This window comes from Gossypium hirsutum, chromosome A05 (genome assembly GCF_007990345.1).
Source record: "Gossypium hirsutum isolate 1008001.06 chromosome A05, Gossypium_hirsutum_v2.1, whole genome shotgun sequence".
Taxonomy (NCBI): domain Eukaryota; kingdom Viridiplantae; phylum Streptophyta; class Magnoliopsida; order Malvales; family Malvaceae; genus Gossypium; species Gossypium hirsutum.
In genome coordinates this window covers 81,910,747-81,932,442 of record NC_053428.1, presented here as the reverse complement: position 1 = coordinate 81,932,442, position 21,696 = coordinate 81,910,747, and the positions used below count along the sequence as shown (strand labels likewise).

Here is a 21,696-nt window from a genome sequence, read left to right as displayed (position 1 = left end):
AATTGGTGTTAGTTTTTTACACTTAACACATTTATACTGAAGATGTAAAGCTTGGTAACTCTAATTTATAAGTATACGGTAGATATGTGGTTTAGAAATGCATGATTTGGCATTGGTGATGCTTAGTTGAATTGGTATATTTTCACATATAAATTTGAGATGTTTGGTGTATGAAATTACCTGTTTTAATGTGGATTGGTATAGGTGAAGTTGATATGAAATGTGGTAGGAAATGAGATGTTTGTGTGTATATGCATGCTAAGTATGAAAAATGAATGGATATAATTGTAACTAAATATAGTAATTGAATAGAGCCAAATGGACTATGAAATTGGTTGACTTGATTACAAATATAATAAGTTAGGATGTAAATTTATTATATACTTGCTTTTGAGAAGATGAATATATGTTTCATAAAATAGTATGAGACTAAATTAGGAATGTCATAGTTGCATGTTGCATATGTTTATTTACTTTGTTGAATCATAGATTTACTGTTTTGTTTATTACTCAACATACGAGATTTTTTTCAGTGCACAAGTTAGGTTTATACGAGATCCCGAGCACCGACATCAGCATCCAGTCAAAATCCCAAACTCAATAAAGTTGGTGAATTTATTTTGTTAATTAAATGGAATGTACCTAGTAAAGTCAATTTAGTATTTTCCTATGTTTAAAAATGCTAATTTGGAAGTTGGAAAATGAATATAATCATGTATATGCAAGTTGATATATGTAGCATAGTATGATTTGTAAATGATTTAAGTTTACATGTTTGGTTTGTGATTGAAATGTATGTGTGTTATGTGCTTGTTGAATTTTGGCAATGTTAATGCTTGATTGAAAGTAGCATGATTTGGTAAATGTCGTCAATGAACATGAGACATATGAAATGGAACCATTGGATGTGAATTGGTATGAATCAAATTAGTATTTGGTTAATATATTGACATGTATTCTTTGATTAGGGAATGGTATGTTTTATGAATGATAAAATGTTGGCTAAATGAATGATTGCATTGTTGAGATTGATAATGAAGATGTAAGTTATTAATTAAGTATAGTACATGTTTTTTAGTATGTTTAGGTATGAATTGAACTTGTTTTTAGTGATGTTTTGGAATAGCTGATAAAGAGTTGGAATAAAGTAGGTACCAAATGCAAATTCTGAAATTTTTCTATGAGGTATCAATACCTTGGGAAGGGTATCGATATTTTAGAGGTATCGATCCTATTTATTTTTATTCAATTTTTCCAAACATCAAAGCTAAAATTGGCATAGGTACCTGGCTATGGTATTGATACCTGATTGAAATTTTGGAAAATTTTCAATTTGGTTCTTTTTCAATCTCAAGTTAACTTTAAAGCGCACGTAGGCTCGTATAAGTCCCAAGAAATGTTGTATATCATTTTTTTACTATAAAGCTTATGTTTGCATGAATTGTATTACTAATTAAATGTTTTTGTATTCATACTTTCTCTAACAACGAATGTGGCACATTGTTATTTAGACCTAGTAATCGGATCGGGTATGGGGTGTTACAATCGAACTTATACGACAAGGTAAACAATTTGGCACATTCAAAAATAACTCATTGAAGGACAACCCAAAACTATGTGGGAATCAATTGTCAAAGAAATGTTATCTCAAAGGTTCATCACCACTACCACCTTCATTGTCAAAGAAAGATAAAGATTCATGGCTTGAATTTGGGTGGAAAGTAATCATGTTGGGATATGGAATTGAGTTAGTGAATGGACTAATTCTTATGTATCTCTTCTACCGAATGAATTATAAGTTGTTTGCCAAGTATTTTGAAAGGAAGATACAAAATCAGAAGAAGGGTAGGAGGAATTAATTTAAAAGCTTGATTTTCAGGCCTTATGCATTGGTTTGAGTGTTATGTATGTTAATTTGTCTTTTCCCCCTTCTTATAGTTATGAATAAGTTATGATTGGTTGTCATGTATTATTAATGAAATAACAATGTAAACCAATGTAATCTATGCAAATTTAATTTTGGAGGGAGTACAGTTTGTTAGGTAAATTTTTTTTTAATTTTCATATAAAATGGATATAAAAAAACTTGGTTTTTATTTGCTAAAAACTATAGTATTTATTAATCATAATATATTAAATTACGTTTAAAAATAATATGATATAGAAATTAATAACACAATTGTTTAATTTTAGGATCTTGTTGAATATAAAGTAAAAACGAAAAATTTTAAGATAGTGTTTGGAAAGTCACGTAGTAATCGGATTTGGATGCAATTGTTTGTAATTATAAGTGTAACATGTTTGAATAACTATTAATTGGCAAATCCCATTGAACTGGTTTTAATTGGAGCACCCAATTATAGTTTTCAATTCTTAGGAGGGAGGGTGAGAATTGAAGTAATTACGCATATAGTTACAACATAATTCAATTTTTAAAAAAATATATATATAATGTTTAAAACTAGCCATAATTCCCTCCCAACTTAATTAAAAATATTAAAAATATTAAAATCGTAATTTTCCTAACCGAGTTGATGCCTGATTGACTCGTGACACCAACTCAATTAAAAATTTATTTTATATATATATATATAAGTAAAACTAACCAAAGGTTAGTATAAATCATTGCAACAAACACCCTTTCATCTCAATAACACCATAAAACATATTTCACCCATATTTAAATAAAATAAACACCTTAATACAAATAATACTAAAATACAAGTACTTAATAATCTTTTGAAAGCATCAAAACATAGTAATAAACTTACACTAAGAAAGCACCCCAATTTGTTTCTATAAATTAGCTAAGCACTTATCGGCAAAAAATAGTAACTAATTGTTTTTTTTAATACAAATAAACTATATTATAATAAAAAAAAGAGTTTACAAATATAACAACCTAAACCTTATCTAATTTAACTTTGAAATTCTCACAAACCGTGAAATGAGACAATGATGTGGTCCACCATTAGTAGTTAAAACTATACTTCTATAATTCAAAAGACCATAAGATATGATATGATGTTATATAGAGAGAGAGGGGGGGAGGGGTGACAAAATATCTAGGAGTTTAAATGAGTAGGGACCCTTAGAGGCTGAAATCCATGCTTGACAGTTGCTTCCCAGACTTTTTCAATGTTTGACGTGGTGTAACCACATTCATGTTCCTCCCATCCTTCCAGTGCATGTACTAACCCAGCTATACGCCATACGCTCATCACCCTCCTCGGCAACCAGTTCTGAACAAAGTAGAACAAAGCGATGAAAGAATGAGCATCAATATCTACAATGAGTTAAATGGAGTATGTAAATGTTGATGGCCAAACCTCACAAGAATCCACATTCTCAAAGGCCAACGGAGTTTGCATAGCCGGTGTGGTATGATAGAAGCAGTCCGTCCTCAACTTCTTTGGTGGGAATTGCGAGAAGGGAATAAATAGAGTTCCTTTGCTTGCTTTCTTTTGTTCTACTTCACTCAATCCATCTCCAACTAACCATGTCTGCAACATATATATTATTCATCATCCAATATCATATTCAACCTAGTTTTCATTAGGAATAGGATAGGCATTGTACTTTAATGTGATAATTGAGAACCGGCTTAGGTACCTTACAAGTGTAACTTTTTGAGAGAACCAATTTACCCTCAGACTTGGTGCCAAGTAATTTATCAAGCTTTTCATATTCATCCTCACGTAATACAGAGACCTACGGTGATACGTAAATGAAAATGATAGAGAAAAAAGTGGTTGAAGGTTTGGAATTAGAGTTATCTAATTAATAATGCATGTACGTACTTGAATGCGCTTTTGGCATAGCGTAAAGGCAAGAGCACAAGCAACTTTAGTCAGCTTGCCTCTAAGGACTACTTGTGTAGTTCCCTTGGGTATGCTATTTAACACAACTGCAACTGCCAAGCTACTCCCATCTACCAACTTCACTTTAAGCTGGGGATGTTTTTGTATAAACACCCCACCATACATGTTCAGCTCTTCAGCCTGCTCATTTATTTCATCATCATGGTTTTTTCTTGTTATAGAGATATCTATATATGTTTATAGGGGCAAAATACTTGCCTGGTTCATGAGGCCTAGACTCAACACTCTAACACCTTTTTCCTCTGCCTCTAATATGGCTTCTTCAATCAAGTTATTGGTCGATTGTTTTTGTGATTTCGAGCGGTACTACAAATGAAATGAACACAAGATGCAGTAGAAACTAGTTATGATGGATTAGTGTCTTAAACAAGAATTAAAAAGTCATGTTGTTGATATCTATACCTGTATGTTGTACTTGGGTATAGTCCAGGTCTGTAGTCTGATATTATGAAACCGATTGCTTTCGACAACAAAAGTGAAACAATATATCCAGGTAAGCATCATTGAACACAGTGTGACAGGCCAAAGAAGCCACATGTGCCAAGTTGATGGTGTGTACGGTTTAGAAGCGAAAGAGGCAAATCCAAGTCGGAGATGATAAATAGACTCGGGTGTGGTTAGGTGCGTTAGATGCACCACATGGGGTGATTCTTCTTTCCTTCTCAGTGATTTTTCATATAAGGTATCACTAGATTTGTCCATTGTGCCATAGATGTAATCATAAAATGGCATAAACAACGAGTAATTGGTTCTAAACTGTACGTGGTGCAGCGAATGAAACCTGTCCAGTATTCACAAAATATATTCATACTCTTACTAGGTGTTATTATCATTAATTATTATGCTTAAGGAAAGCATACTGATTAAAAATAATTAATAGTGATTAATATTTTAAAAATAATCTAAAATTAAAGAAATAAAAGAGAAAACCTGAAATTAACAAAAAAAAATGAAAGTAAAAAAAAAAGAAAAAAAAAGAGAGAACTTTATCGCAAAAACTAAATAAAAACTTTAAAAAGTACCAACGAAAATCAAATTAAAACTATAAATTATATAAAAAAAATGACTTTGACTATGTGTTAAACCTTCGAAAATTCTAAAAACCTAAAATTAAATATTCAACCATATTAAAATTACGAGGAGACCTAGCAAAGGTTAACTATCTTGACCTTTTTTTTAAATTTAAAATTTTTAGTTAATTTTAAAGTTTAGGAAAATTTGATACGTCACAAAATGAAAAATTAATAATATTTGTAATGAAAGGATTTGATTAATAAAATGTCTTTGTTTAGGTATCAATATACTCAATTAATTTTTGTAATTAAAATTAAATAAAATATATTTTATAAATATTCCTTAGTAATTTTAGTTTTACTTTTAATGAACCTATATAAGTATCCTTATTCTTGGTTGCCTTCAAAAGTCTTGTATCTTGAACCCAGATAGAACAAAATTGTGGACAAACAAATATTTTTACCCAAATTATCTTATTTGTTTATAATTTGCTCGTGACTTCATTTAAAGTGCAGTAGCATACACTGTAATAACTAAGATAGCAAGTATAATGCATGAATAAAATAAAAATATTATCATAATACTCCTGTTGTTAAAGCAAGACCGTCTTTACACAATAAAGTATCGTAGGTAGGCATTTAATTTAAAATTATTTAATTGAGTGAAGGACTTACGATGGAGTATAAATGATGTACTTGAGAGGAGGGATAAGGGTGAAGAGCCAGCTAGGAATAAGCTCGAAATTGCAGTGGCCCATATTGTTCATAAAGTCCAGGTAAGTAATGTAAGCAGCTAGGGCAACAATGGAGACAGTACCAGTTAGCACCGTTGTCAAGATGGGTATTGCAAACAGGAGGAAGTATGCAATGTGCTCTGCAAATGGATGAATCACAGCTGCCACAACCACAGATGGATCAGTGCCATATAACCATGTGGATTGATTGATTAAATTACGTACGTAGGTGATGAAGTCTTACAAGTAATAGGCTCAGTGACAATGGAGGAATGATGATGAGAATGGTATCGAGAGTAAAGATAATGGTGATGCAGTGCTCTATGAAGCCAGTAATAAAGGAACTCCACAGGGCCGGCATGGAGCAACATGGTTATAATCACACCATCCAATCTCCAAAAGGGTAAGTGTGAACCTCCTGGAACGTATTTGTTGCCCCAGTAAAACAGGATTGCATTGAACATTATTTGATCATCCCTGCATGCAGCCATTAATTAATTAATTGTCGTCATTGAGTAATTAAAAAAAAAAATTTTTGTTGCTCACCAGTCTCTCTCCCTGTCCACTTGGTCAAATTCAATGCCCTTGTCCACAATCTTGTTGGTGCCTTTGGCAGTTAGATAACGAGAAAGGCTAATCCATAGCTGGTTATGAAGCATTCTCCATAACATAAATGGGAATAATACCAGCTTGGACACGTCTATATCTTCATCCTTCTCCATAAACGAGTATATGTGTTCCGTTATCAAAGGAACTAGGAGTATATACTGTAAAAATCCATCAAACCACAAATTAAAATTTAAAAAAAAAAAGAACTCGTAAAATTTAAAAAATGAAATCAACAAGACCTTAAAGCTTCCAAGAGGCTTCCATGGCCAGTCAGTGAGGATTCCTGGTTTAGAAGCCATGCTTAAGTAGCTATATGGCATCTACATATGCAAATGTCTTTGGAAGTGGATATTATATATAGTATTATGAGTGTAGAGTTTTTACTCTTACAGATTGACAAGTAATGGTGGCCCTTTCTTTATCAAGATTTAAGACTTTGTAGAACAAACCAACTAAAATCAACCGACCAACTCATCCATTTATTGTGCCCAACTGTAAGTCTCAGCTGCTCCTGCTCTATCAATTAAATGAAGACCTAATATGTTGTTAATCTTATCAATATTGGTAATTTTTTTTTTATCTAACATAAATTTTCCGAAGCTCGGAGCAGTGGCAATTAAGTGATAATATAGTTATAATTTGATAAAGTCAGAAATCAAAGATTATCAGTATTATAAGACAACGAAAACAGATACTGAAGGCAACGGGAAAAGTCTTGCTTTGAGAAAAAAAATAAATCCGGAATCTACTAATAATAAAAGATAGAATAATTAAATTGAATTATGGAAAGAGGAGGAGAGACTTAGAGGTGTAAATAAACCAAAATGAAGTATGAATCATACATGAAATTATAGAAAAAGATGAAGGGTAAAATGGTAATTATGTTAAAAAATTATGGAGAGTGTCATGATTTAGGATTGGAGGGTAAAAAGTGTAATAATTAAAAAAAGAATATTTGGATAGTTTTTTTATGAAGGAAAAATGGAGAAGAAAGTTTAATTCCAAGCTTTGTATAGTAACTACAATTATATTATTATTTATTTAAAATATGTTGTTAATAGATAGGTTTAATTAAATGAATAAATACTTTGATAAGGTGATAAGTTTACATATTCTATAATGAGGAATAAGACTTGATAACAATTAGGCATATGGGAATGATAAATTGGTTGCGTTTACTAAATATATGTTAAAAAGAAAAAGGAAGAAAGACAAGAAAATGATTGAAAAATGAGGAAAAAAAAAGAGACTCAATCCTAAAAGACAGAAAATTTTATGGTAGTGTGATAATTATAAGTAAGTGTGTACTCGAAGTGAAATATGTGAAAGAATTGATATGTGAGATGATATGATGATGCTTGAAAGTATATGATGAAACATGGTAAAGATAAGGACTAAATTGAAAACTGTGTAAAAATTATATGTATAGGATATAGTAAAAATTTATAATGAATTATTTGGATTTTACTAAGTAATGAAATGTGTTACTTGTAGTGATAAGTGTAAATGTGATAGGAGATGGATATGATAAAAATTAGTGACGAATTATGGGAATTATATTAAGTAATGAAACATGTTACTTATATTAAAAGCAATGAGAGTTCTATTTATTGAATTGATGTCTTAAGGACTAAATTGTATGATATGCAAAAGTGACATGTGAATAATATAATGAGAATTTGTAGTGAAATATGAGAATATTATTAAGCATCAAAATATGTTACAAGTGCAATGGAAAGTGGAAACCTTAGGTTATATGAATTGTGGTTACAAGGACTAAAGTAAAATAAATGTAAAATTAAAAGTTTCGTTCTGAAAAGTGCAAATGTATCTGTATTTGATATGATTTGTCTAAAGAGACGAGATAGGAACTAGTGGGATATTAGTGGCATGCCATTAAAGAACCTTAGCATGCGCTCTGATTATCAGCACATCAGTTCTCTCTGTCTAGCACATTTATGCTCTCTGCTTATACAATTCAATGCATCTCTGTTTATCCACTTCGGCGATGTTCTATTATATTTCGTATATCCTATGTGTTATGTTAAGTCTACTAAGCCTCCAAAAAAAAGGTACAAGATTGTTTTATTTGACTATTGAATTATAAAAATTATATATATTGAAAAGTAATCAAATTATGAAACTTGAGAAATTATATGGTTAAAATAAGAATAGTGAAATACATGGAACTTTAAATAGTGAAATGAGAAATTGAAACACAGTCATGTGACTTAAGTGTTATAAGAATGAAAAATATTAAATATGGTTAATTGATGAATAATGAATAACTATGTCATAATGGACTTAATTGAAAAAACCTATAAATTGGATGATAGATCATGAATGATGAATACAAACAAGTCATTAAATGATAGTGTAAATATTAATAAGAAATTAAGTTCTGTGACAGATGAAAATATTAATTAAATTTCTGGTTGTACTTATTAAGTTTGCGAAAGCTTAATGCGTGTTTTATATGCATAGGTATATAGAAGTAAGTAAAAGACATGGTGGATTGGTCGCATCTCATCACATCAACACATCAGTGGACCCAAGAAAAAGGGTAAAGTTTTATTTTCTGTTATTACATTAAATGGCATGTACCTAGGTAAGTATTTTTGTAAGAATACGTCAAAAGACTAAAATGTAAAGTGTGAAACTTGTTTAATTTACATGAAATATTACACATGACTATGAGTTAGAAGTTATAAATATGGAATGGGTAGTTAAAAATGCAAAGTAGAGAGGTGAATTGATATAGTTTTAAATGGTGAAGCAAACAGGACTAAATGGACAAAAGGTGAAAGACTAATTGGGCAAATCAACCCAAACTGAAAAGAAATCACATAATGACATTTTGGTATTGAAACCAAAGGTCAAGTATCGATACTTTGAAAAAAGTATAGATATTTGAGCAAAATATCGATATTTGAGGTTTTTTTCTTAAAATTTTCAACTTTGAAGCTTAGACCAGTGTTGATACAACATAGGGCATCAATACCTAAGTTATAGTATCGATACCTTAGTGGTGGTATCGATACTTGGGACTTGTTTTGTGTAAAATGTGATTCTGAAACAAATTTTTACTGAAAAATTCTACCTAATTTAAGGTGAGTTTAGATGGGCGGTGCGTTTACTTGCGGTTAGTGTAAAAATAGCGGTGGAGGTGAGATTAGATACTGTAGCGATACTGTAGCGTGAGACAAAAAGTAAGCTAAACGCACCGCACCGCACCGCACCGCCGCTCCAAACCCACCCTTAGTCTAATATTGTAGTATTATGGATGTCGAAACCATCCCTTTTTATTTAAAATTTAATTTTAAAAAAAACAGGAATCGACTTTTTGAAAATAAAAACATGGAGCCACCACTGATCTTTTGTTTTGGTGTGACCGGATCACCTAAGAATTCGGTTATTTTAATAAAACATTTTGGTTTACTAAAACGACGATTTTGGTCTACGAACTTTTGAGAAAACAGGTTCGGGAGTCGGTTACGTATGAGGAAGGATTAGCACCCTCACTATGTCCAAAATTGGTACCGAATCGATTAAATACTGTCCTTATGTCTAAAATTTAAAGATGTTTTTGAAATGTGGTTCTTTTTTGAATAACCCGAGTTGATTGCCAAAAATCTTCTTGTTTCGACTTCCGAAAGTTTATTTTTTTTGAAAAACTATAAAAGGATGCCCAATTGTTTAGTTCAACGAAAAAAATCGAAACCCAGCACAGTAGGGCACGATTCCTCGAATTTCTAGACATCGGACCTTGCCTTATTTTAAAATTTTAAAAAAATGAGTGAAATTCTAAAGGAAGATTCGATTATTTTGAACAAATGAGAAATCGCAACCCAGCACGATAGGGCACAATTCTTGAATTGCCAAACATCAAGTATCGCCTTCGTTTTAAAGAATTTTTAACCCAGCACGATAGGGCACAATTCTTGAATTGCCAAACATCAAGTATCGCCTTCGTTTTAAAGAATTTTTAAAAGGCATGAATGAAATTTTGAAGGGATATTCGATTATTTTGAGCAACCGCAAGATTGCAACCCAACACGTTAGGGCATTATTCCGCGAATTGCCAAATATCGCACATCGCCTTCGTTTAAAAGAATTTTTAAAAGGCATGAGTGAAATTTTGAAGGGATATTCGATTATTTTGAGCAACCGCGAAATTGCAACCCAACACGTTAGGGAACTATTCCGTGAATTGCCAAATATCGAATCTCGTCTTCGTTTTAGAGAATTTTTAAATGAATACTTATAAAACTAGCTTAAAATGTATTAATGCATTTTTGAAATGAGACGAAGTTAATCATAAAGATTTGAATTTTATAAAAACCACATCTCGCAAACCGAGTGAAAAATGATGATATGGGATAACCGGCACATACGAGATACAATCAATTAACAAACTAATAATTAAATATAGCTAACCTAAAAATGCAACCCGATTACAATAGTGCATGGAGGATAATTGATATAATAATACAATAACGAAAATGATAATATAACAATCATACAAGCAAAACAATACATACAATAATATGCCACAATAATATACATAGCATGATATAGAATAACCAATGCAAGATATAAAAAAAACATAGCACTTAGAAGTCAATGTGCTATAAAACGTTTTTAAAATAATAACGAATAAATGGACCCATATATAGGTTGACAAATTTGCGTGAGAACTATGGGTAGCTATATGATTTTTGGAATAGATATTATAGAATAAAAATTTGAATCAAATTGCACGTAAAATATTTTAAACACGAATTTATCTAGAAGTTAACAAAATACATGATAATAAAAAAAATATGATATAAAAAAATACATGACAAAACATAATGCCCAAAAACGTACATATAAATTTTAAGTTGGCCTAAAAACCACACATATCCTTATATCAAAACATTTAAATGATAGGCCATATAAAACACATAAGTAATATAATATAAAGAAATATTCAAAAATAATAATTTTAAAATTACAAAAAGGAAGTTTCTAAAAATAATTTCATATATATATAAAGAGAATATTAAAAAAATCATAAAACAAAAAGTATTTTAAAATAAAAAGTCTATTAAAGTAATAAGTGTATTGATATGTGTATACACTATAGGAAAATAGACTTTTAGCGGCGCTTTTTTCAGCCTTTAGCGGCGCTTTTAGGCGCCACTAAAACTTTTAGCGGCGCTTTCTAAAACGCCGCAAAAAACGCGGCTATATGTAACGCCACAAAAATTTTTGGCGTTTATTGGGAAAAAACGCCGCTAAAGGTCAAGGCTTTTAGCGGCGTTTGTGGGAAAAGCGCCGCTAAAGGTCAAGGCTTTTAGCGGCATTTGGGGAAAAGCGCCGCTAAAGGTTAGGGCTTTTAGCGGCGTTTGGGGCAAAAGCGCTGCTAAAGGTCAAGGCGTTTAGCGGCGCTTTTTTTACAAACGCCGCTAATTTTGGCAGATTTGTAATATTTTTTTTCACCAATATCCAGCCCTTCCTGCATTAAAATCCAACCAAATACAACCAAAAACATAAAAATGCAGCCAAAAACAGCAAATTTAACATAAAAAATACAACCAAAAACATTAATTCTAAATGATACTTCAAATTTAACTAAAGATATATGATATAATTAATAAATAAAGTATAATTTAAAATATTTTTACAATAATGTTAAACGTGACAAAACTTAAAAAAAATTCTTACAATAAGAAAACTAATGTCTAAGACGGCGGCTTTTGCGATTGTTGAAACATATGCATCATCTGCTGAAGCTGTAGCTGGAGGTCATCGTACTTTTTGCTCTGTTCTGCTACCATCGCTCGTGCCTCTGCCTCTCTCGTTGCAGCCGCTGCCTCCTTCTCTGCTGCCTCCGCTATAAGTTGTTGCTGGAGTTCTTCATATTTTCGTTGAACCTCGGCAATTTGCTCAACCGTGTTCGCTTGCATCTGAGCTATCTGGTCTCTTAACCTCTGAACTTCAGCTTGAGCTTGACTTTCGGAAGGCATGTATTGCTGGGAGCCGGATCCAAAATATTGGGTCGGGGTAACACCAGATCCTTGAAATCGAACCCGACCGTACCTTTCAGGACCCAAAACTTCAGTGATAATTCTGTTATCAATGTTCTCAAGATTAACAGAACTATCACTCGAAGCAATCGCTTCATATTCCGCCTTCTTCTCCTTTAGTTTCTCCTAAAAAATCAATTAAAGAATTAGAAACAAAATATATAATAAAAAGAAATGCAACATAACTTAACATTTTTTAAAACTACTAATGATGAATTGAATTAAACAATTATAATTAAAGATTATAAATATTTAGAATAAATCAAATATTATTAAATGAATATACCATAATTTCTCCAGCTTCGGATGTCATAGGAGATCCATCTTTCTTCCTATGCGTAATCTCAAAAAGCTGAAGGCGTCCAACTTTTTGTCCGGATTTGACTTCCTACAATATAGTAGTAAGAATATTATTTAATAATAGAAAGTTATTAATATTTGAAAGAATTAATAAATTCATAATACCTCGGCCTCAGCTACAGAAGCAAAACTTCTCGACCCTGCCGTGTGCGTGAATTTTTGTTTTTGCCTGCTGCTTGTTCCAACTCGCTCACGGTCCTACATAATAAAATTATTATTACGTATATAGTAAACACTATATATAAGAGTTTGGAAATACGCAATACCTCTCCTTTCTTTGAATTCCAAAATCTAACCGCATCTTCCCATTGATACCTCAGCATTCCTGGCGGAACATTTCTCAGTTTTTCCTCAAGGCTTATGTCTTTCTTAAAATATTGTTTCTTTAAAGTGCTTTTATTGTCTCTCCATCTTTTACCTAATGCCTTCTTGATATAATCATCGGAGACTTCTAAAGCAAATCTCTCCTAAAAAAACATAAGTTTAGAATGTAAATATAAATGAAACTTAAACCAAAGTATTATAAATTGCATTCACATTTTGTTACCTTAATATTAGCGAGAGCCTGGTTTTTGTTGCTATCAGGCATGTGATGCCATGATTCGTAGTTGATGGGCAACATATTTGCATTTCGTGCTAAAATGCCCAAATAGCCTGCTAAAAGTCGAGCTTCAGATCCAACAGGCTGACCATGAGTATTTCTACTTACTTTAACACGCTCGACAGGATCTAAGTCGTATAAATCTCTAAGTAGCGTACGTCCTCGAACTCTGCGCGTCCCACCACTTTCAGCTGAAAAATGATATACTATTATTATATTAAAATTGACAAATAATTCAATAATAAAAGTCAACACATGTAAAATGAACATAATATTACTTTGAAATTCTTCAGGCTCATCAAGTGTTTCCGGCACATTCGAAGATCCAACAACTGTCTGCTGTTCACTATTTCTTTCTTCCGAATTTGGAGTATTCTGGACAATACTTAAATCTCGTACTCTTCTTCTACGCATTTTTCCTGCAAAACACATAAAATAATTAAAGTTTTAGTAACAAATTACAACAATAGTAGTACATATAAAATAGTTAAATTATATAACATGATAAAGATTAAAATTATAATATTACATATAATTTAAAAATTGTAAAATCTTACTACATGATTATTCGTAAATATCTTCATCCACATCATGTCGAACCCATTGATGTTGTGTATTAGTACTAGGGATATTTTCATCTAAGTTTTGTTCTGGAAAAGGTAATGTTTCTAATCTTTCAACGATGTCATCTCTACTTTCATTACCCATTTCAAACAAGTCTCTAGGGGTGTTCCGGAGTACAACATACCAACCCTCATCAGTTGGATCTTTCGAATAAAAAACTTGTTTCACTTGAGAGGAAAATACATAAGGCTCGTCCATCAATTGTTGTTCAGTGTGAATCAAGCGAGAGAAATTCAACATTGTAAAACCAAATTGATCTTCTTTAATTTCTCGAGCAGTATTAACATCAGCCCAATCACACCGAAATAAGACAACTTTCCATCTGCCATAGTAATCCAACTCAATAATGTCGGTAATAAGTCCGTAATACTCCACATTACCCTCAACCGGATTACTGTCCCTAGCACTAGCATAACTCGTAATTGAAGAATTAACAACAAATCCACAATTTTGAGTTCTCCTCATTCTCTCACGATACTTTGTATGAAATCTGTATCCATTGATGAGGAAAGCACTATATCTTTTTATTATTCTGTTCGGACCTTGGGAAAGCCATTTAACTTCATCATTGACGTCCTTTCCACTCCAAACCTATTGAATCGAAAGTAAATTGAATAATTAACTAAATTTCGGGATTATATGTAACTTATTAACTTTAGTTACATACCGTTTGACTTAACCATTCATGAAAAGATTCTGTGAATAACTTATTAATCTCTCGATGTTGCAATCTTCGAGAGCGTGCACGAGATCTCAAAATTTGTTTGTACTCACTATGTTAAAAACAAGTGTATTTGGTTAGAAGATAAACAAATCAAAACGACAAATATGTGAGGAAATTTTAGAACTTACTTGCGTAACGGTTCAATTGAATCGTGGTGAAAAAGTACATATCGATGTGCCTGTATCCACGATATATCATCTAATTCTGCAATTTCAACTTTGCCGATTGGTTCTCCATAACTTTGAAATAAATAAGTTTCGGCCAAGTCATGATCATTGAGCCCAGCATTTCTACTTGGTCTATTTAATCGTGTTTCAGCATCTTCTAAATATCTAGAACAGAAGGTCATGCACTCTTCTGCCAAGTAGCCTTCAGCAATTGATCCTTCTGGATAACGCTTATTGCGACAATATGACTTCAATTTGCTCAGGAACCTAAACACGATATACAATATTTATCAAAAGTTGTAACTAAATGTATAGAGGTGAATGAATGAATACTTGAGAAATAAATTAGCACCTTTCTATAGGATACATCCATCGATAAAAAATCGGTCCACCAAGGATTGCTTCGTGAGGGAGATGGATTACCAAGTGCACCATAATAGTGAAGAAGGAAGGTGGAAAGATCTTCTCTAAATTGCATAAAGTCAAAGCCGCTCGATCCTGTACTTTCTCAAGTTCTTCGACATTCAAAACTTTGCCACAGATAGCTTTCATTATATTGGATAGTTCAATTATACAGAACGTTACATTTTTTGACATACAGCACCGTAAAGCAATTGGGAGTAAATCTTGCATCAAGATGTGGTAATCATGTGATTTTAATGAATATAATCTTCTATCTTTGAAACTCACACATCGAGATATATTTGACGCATACGCATCTAGGACCTTTATATCCTTCAACACCATGCAGAAAACTTCTTTCTCTTTCTTTGACATTGAAAAAATAGAAGGCGGCAACCGATATTTCCCATTCGGAAGTACTTGAGGATGAAGATCACGCCGGATTCTCATGTCAACTAAATCAAGTCGGCTCTGAAGATTGTCTTTAGATTTTCCATCGACATTTAAAATTGTCCCAATTATGTTCTCGCAGACATTCTTCTCAATATGCATGACATCAAGATTGTGGCGTAAAATGTTGTGCTCCCAATAAGGCAACTAAAAAAAATACTCCTTTTCTTCCACAACTCCGCCTCATTAGGATCATCCTCTTCGTCAGATTCATCATCAGATTCATCCCTTGATCTTCTCCTTGTTTGCGTGATAGGTGGTTGATTCATCTTCCCGTAACTAAAGTTGATATCTTTTAACATAAACAAGATTTCAGATCCAACGGTCTGCTCAGGAGCTCCTCTGTACTCTTCAGTACCGTCAAATAGAGTCCTCTGAAATCTAAATTTATGATTTTCATCTAACCACCGACGATGGCCCATGTAAGAGAACTTCTTCCCATTATACAACCACTTCGAACAAGTTTGCGCAGCACAACAAGGACAGGCATAACGTCCTTTGGTACTCCAACCTGATAAATTAGTATAAGCCAGGAAATCATTAATTGTCCACAATAAAGCTGCACGTAAATTAAAGTTCTCCTTTCTCGATACATCATATGTCTCAACACCCGACCATAATTGTTTTAACTCTTCAATAAGTGGCTGCAAATAGATGTCAATATCATTTCCGCGACCTTTCTCTCCAGGGATAATCATTGATAAAATAAATGAAGATTGCTTCATGCAAATCCATGGAGGCAAATTGTAAGGAACAAGCACTACAGGCCAAGTACTGTACGAAGTACTCATGATTTTAAATGGATTAAAGCCATCAGCTGCTAGCCCAAGCCTCACATTCCGAGGATCGCTTGCAAAGCTTGGAAATTTACTGTCAAATGATTTCCAAGCTAAAGAATCTGCAGGATGTCTTAATAATCCATCATCGGTCCGTTGATCATTATGCCACGTCATAGATTCGGCTGTCTTTGAGGACATGAAAAGTCTTTGAAGTCTTGGTATCAGGGGAAAATATCGCAAGACCTTGACTGGCTTCTTTCTTAACTGTGCCCCACCTTTATCCGTATTCATATCTTCTGTATTACTATTCATCCAACGAGACTTACCGTAAACATGACAAGATTGTTGGTTTTTCTGATCACCCCAGTACAACATGCAGTCATTTGGGCAACTATGAATTTTATCGTACCCAAGGCCCAAATCTTTTATTAGTCTCTTCATATCTTGACAAGACTGGGGAATTTTTGCAAATGGAAACATCTCTCTTAGAAACTCTAGCAGCATTGTAAAAGAGTTTCCGGTCCACCCTCCCAAACATTTTAAGTGAAATAGATGAATGCAGAAGGACAATTTCGAATATTTTGATCCCTCGTAAAGTTCTTCATTCATTTCATTAAGTAAATTGTAGAACTTAGCCGCTTCTTCATTTGGCTCCTCATTAGGTGCACTTGTTCCCGTTTCGCCAAAAACATTTCCACCAATATTACAATCAGCGGATGCAATAAAGTCAGGTGGAAACGATTGCTCACCATGACTGTGCATATTAAATGCATCCCGCAACATACCTTCCATGTCATATTGTCTAACATACTGATGGTAATCAGTATCAGGATAAGTCGGATTAATCGTTGAAGAAGTTCCACTAGATGTACACTCTCCATGGAAAATCCATTTTTTATACCCCCGAATAAAGCCATCAACAATTAGATGTTCGTAGACAACTTCACGAGTATGCCAGTAAATGTTGCCACACTTCTTACACGGGCAAAGAATCATATTCTCTTGGCTTGCATTTTGAAATGCAAAATTTAGAAAAGTTTGTACTCCATTTTGATAGGCATTGCTTACCCTTGACAATTTCATCCAACTCCTATCCATTTGGTAGTTCTTGAAATCTAAATTTCACAACATATTACAGTTACTTAAATGTTCTCAATTGAGAACTTCTTCCCATTATACTAAATATCAGGTCTCTAATGGGTATAAACTAATTCAGGCAAGTTGCGAGATTTTCAACTATAGATTTATGTATTATGTAAGTTAAGTAAATTTCGTAAACTAGTTATGTATGATATGATATATATTTAAGTATTATGTAAGTTATGTAAGTTATGATATGATATATATTTATGTAAATTATATATTTATCTAAGTTATATAAGTTATGTAAGTTATGTAAATTATGATATAAAATATATTTAAATATTATGTAAGTTATGTAAGTTATATATTTATCTAAGTTATATAAGTTATGTACGTTTTGTAAGTTATATAAATTATGATATCAAATATATTTATGTAAGTTATGTAAGTTATGATATGATATATATATTTATGTAAATTATATATTTATCTAAGTTATATAAGTTATGTAAGTTATGTAAATTATGATATAAATATATTTAAGTATTATGTAAGTTATGTAAGTTATATATTTATCTAAGTTATATAAGTTATGTACGTTTGTAAGTTATATAAATTATGATATCAAATATATTTATGTATTATGTAAGTTTTTTATTTCACGATGTGGAAAATCACATGGATAATACATATCAAGTATCAAGTATCTACAGGTAAGTAGCGGGATTAAATAATATTTAATTAAATAATATTTATAAAAATTATTTTAATTAAGTGATATACATGTCGTTCGTTTTTATTTGACAAATCACATGTGCAGTTAAAATAGTCCACACTTAATTTAATTTATGTTTTACAAGTCATCTTTTCTTAAGTACATATTAATATAAAAAAAGAATCGTAATAAAAAATCAAACATTATTAATATAAAAAAAATAGTAATTTGAATATAATAATATAAAAAAAGAATCGTAAATATTAAAATCAAACATTATTAATATAAAAAAATAGTAATTTGAATATAATAATATAAAAAAAGAATCGTAGTTTAATTTTTATAAGTAAATTGGAAATAAATATTCAATAGTAAATGAGCTCGATAGAACTATTTTCAAGGAATTTTTTAAGATTCATCATACGTGGCGTTGTTACACCTAGGGAGGATCCATTATATCTTGCAGCTCGATATAAGGCAACCCGTCAGGTTTCCAGCCTATATACTTTGAATCTTTAAAATATTTAAATTAAGGTTGGAGAGAAGGTCAGCCATTGTTGTAATTTTAATGGACAAGCAAGCTACACGGTAATAAAATTAATTCATACTTATTCATACTTAAGCTGAATCAAATAATAAATAAGTTGAACCAAATATTTAAAATTAATTTGGTAACAAAATAGTTCTGCTCCAAACAGAACCAGCAATTAAATCTTTACAAAATCGCAACCCCAAAATATTAATTTTTCCAAAATCATCATGATAAAACTATTATTGATTAGAATTTTGAAATAAAACGTACCTTAATAAAACGTACTTGGTCTACTCCACTCTCACCAGCAAACAGAGGCTGGAGTCAAAAAAGTAATATTTGTTAAGTGATTTAAAGTGAAAATGCATAGAAATAAGGAAAAAAATTTAGCAACGAAACCTATACGTACCTAGAACAAATGCCAATGGCTGTGGTGTATTTAGTTGCACCAAATATTAATTCAGGTGCTCGATAGTACCTAGAACAGATGTAAGATTATAAGAGTAGCACCAAATATATTTCAGTTTAAGCAAATATAAAAACTTTATCTATATCAGTACCAAATATTAATTCGAAGATTAAATGGCAGCTTCAGTTGAACCAATAGTTGTAGGAGGAGCAGGAATCAGTAACTGAAATACATACAACATTAATTCACTAATACAGACACATGTAAGATTATAAGAGTAGCACCAAATATATTTCAGTTCAAGCAAATATAAAAACTTTATCTATATCAGTACCAAATATTAATTCGAAGATTAAATGGCAGCTTTAGTTGAACCAATAGTTGCAGGAGGAGTAGGAATCAGTAACTGAAATACATACAACATTAATTCACTAATACAGACACATGTAAGATTATAAGAGTAGCACCAAATATATTTCAGTTTAAGCAAATATGAAAACTTTATCTATATCAGTACCAAATATTAATTCGAATATTAAATGGCAGCTTCAGTTGAACCAATAGTTGCAGGAGGAGCAGGAAGCAGTAACTGAAACATATACAACATTAATTCACTAATATAGACACATGGAACTATATCCTAAAAGTCAAAACACAAGGAATTAAAGTATATGTACAATATTTAGTATACAATATAATTTTACTTCATATATATTACTTCATATAGCTATTATAGTAATAATTAAATTTATTAACAATCGTCATAGTACAAAAATAGGGAAGAAAAAATTAGGTGTTGGTTAAAAGCAGTCAAAAAAATATTTTTGTACAAAATTAATCCAAATACTAAGTAAATCTTGACAGAATAACCCAAACAAGAAGGAATTATATAACCAACCTGCAGTGTACAAGAAGTAACAGATAGGCATTTGATACTTGATAAGGATGCTAACAAACTGATACAAAAATTATCAATCTGAATGGCTGATTATTTTTTCAATTGCTCCCTGGAATGCATTGATTTATCAAATTAGATTCAATACACAGAACATAAATGTAAAATTAATTAATAATAAAACTTACTTGCGTCTGAGAAACAGATACAGAAGAATGACCCTGAAAAAGTTTAAAAATTAAATGTCAACAAAATCCAACTGATTTGTACCAAAATAGATCATCTTCAAACTACAACCATCTAAATTGAAAATTGATATAAGGCATAATGTGAGTAATCCTTAGTAAAACTTCATGTCAGTTTTGCGATATAATTCAGTCAAAATAAACTTCTTAGCCCAAAAATATGCAGTAGTTGTTGCAAATGTTTTTACATTACATATATTTATAATCCAGTCAAAATAAACTTCATGTCAGTTTTCCTAGATATACAAAAAGGGATAGAAATGACATCCATATTTAGACATAAGTAAAAGTTTACAAGCTGCAGTGTTTGCAAAAGCTAATCATGAAAATTTTGGTCAACAGATTGTTGCAGCACAACAAAATCTTGTTGTAAAAGATTGTTGATATTAGCAAGAAGTAAACTTTGGCCTCTAGCCTTAACAAGTAATGTGATAAGAGAAGTTTCCAACCTAAGTTAAGTGTTAAAAAAAATATATAATAGGAAAAAGAAAATGGGGGAAGCAAATGTTTTAGTCGTTCACATCTGAGCCTAAGAATCAAAAGAAGTTTATAAGAAGAAACTCATTGACAGACATTACAGACAATAGGCTAAAAACAAACAGATCTGATAATATGGGTCAAACCATCTAGCCAATGGAACTGATTGGCCAAGAAATTTTCATTAGACGTTTCTAACTTTATGAACTTTGAACAATGGATGAGGACCAGCATTTGCAACCCCATGACACCATGATATTTTACCATTAAAATAGGGTTTAAAATTTTAATCAATATCTTGTTAAGTGCATTGATTCAATTATGTTAACCATTGTATCAAATATCTACTACATGAATGAACTAATCCACCCAGTACTAACAAGAAAAATGAAAATAGATTTAATTATTTTAAATATATTTTCATCAAACATTGATAATCATATATATTTATATGTTTAAATATTTTGAATTTGGTATTTTTATTTCAATTCAGGGTTGATTTTGAGGTAACTTGGGTAATTTTTTAAAGTATGTTATGTTAATGTTAAAAGTAACTTTTTGTTATTAAACTGTGTACAAACTTTGAATCTATTCATATATATATCCCACATTCCTAATCATTACATAGTAAAAAAGAAAAATGAAATTCTATTCCCAATAAACACATTTACTTAATTTTATTGAAATAAATAAAATAATTAAATCTATTTTTACACGAGTATACAAAAAGTAAAATATATATACATATGATTTCCAGTAAATTTAATTTGATGTTAGAGTTGCTTTGTAGCTTCTTCAAGTATCCCTTTAGATCTTATACTAATAGAAAGTTGAATCAGAACTTTTTTCCACATCTGCCCAGTTATGCTTATGTTAATATGTGAAATTCAGATGATACTAATGTCTTACAAGTTGTATCCCATGA

At 31.4% G+C, this 21,696-nt stretch overlaps 2 protein-coding genes and 1 long non-coding RNA gene across 3 annotated transcripts; all 3 read right to left on the bottom strand.

Annotated features, from left to right (window-relative positions):
• Positions 1–2,832: 2,832 nt before the first annotated feature.
• On the bottom strand, positions 2,833–6,682 carry LOC107960346 (very-long-chain aldehyde decarbonylase CER1). Its single transcript, XM_016896684.2, has 10 exons — positions 6,477–6,682; positions 6,175–6,395; positions 5,873–6,105; positions 5,570–5,789; positions 4,284–4,662; positions 4,080–4,187; positions 3,801–4,001; positions 3,613–3,711; positions 3,330–3,503; positions 2,833–3,242 (listed from the first exon to the last, which is right to left on the bottom strand). The coding sequence occupies exons 1-10, from the start codon at positions 6,555–6,557 to the stop codon at positions 3,066–3,068; spliced, it is 1,893 nt and encodes a 630-aa protein (XP_016752173.1). The 5' UTR covers positions 6,558–6,682; the 3' UTR covers positions 2,833–3,065.
• A 5,281-nt stretch (positions 6,683–11,963) lies between these two features.
• LOC121228957 (uncharacterized) lies at positions 11,964–13,454 on the bottom strand. Its single transcript, XM_041112003.1, has 4 exons — positions 13,216–13,454; positions 12,935–13,135; positions 12,780–12,866; positions 11,964–12,128 (listed from the first exon to the last, which is right to left on the bottom strand). The coding sequence occupies exons 1-4, from the start codon at positions 13,288–13,290 to the stop codon at positions 11,964–11,966; spliced, it is 528 nt and encodes a 175-aa protein (XP_040967937.1). The 5' UTR covers positions 13,291–13,454.
• A 5,721-nt stretch (positions 13,455–19,175) lies between these two features.
• Positions 19,176–19,530, bottom strand: LOC107960860 (uncharacterized). The gene is made up of 3 exons (XR_005926745.1): positions 19,489–19,530; positions 19,306–19,377; positions 19,176–19,223 (listed from the first exon to the last, which is right to left on the bottom strand). It is a non-coding gene; the product is annotated as an uncharacterized lncRNA (long non-coding RNA).
• Between the last annotated feature and the right edge of the window lie 2,166 nt (positions 19,531–21,696).

Bases quoted from the DNA above. Each gene is read 5' to 3' on its own strand.
- LOC107960346 (XM_016896684.2), bottom strand. From the start codon at position 6,557: ATGCCATATAGCTACTTAAGCATGGCTTCTAAACCAGGAATCCTCACT. The intron at 6,106-6,174 runs GTGAGCAACAAA...GGCTGCATGCAG, and splicing joins GTGGACAGGGAGAGAGACTG to GGATGATCAAATAATGTTCA. The intron at 3,712-3,800 runs GTACGTACATGC...GTATCACCGTAG, and splicing joins TATGCCAAAAGCGCATTCAA to GTCTCTGTATTACGTGAGGA.
- LOC121228957 (XM_041112003.1), bottom strand. From the start codon at position 13,290: ATGTTGCCCATCAACTACGAATCATGGCATCACATGCCTGATAGCAAC. The intron at 12,867-12,934 runs GTATTGCGTATT...TTTATTATGTAG, and splicing joins GGAATTCAAAGAAAGGAGAG to GACCGTGAGCGAGTTGGAAC. The intron at 12,129-12,779 runs GCCGAGGTATTA...GAAGAACTCCAG, and splicing joins GTTTTGCTTCTGTAGCTGAG to CAACAACTTATAGCGGAGGC.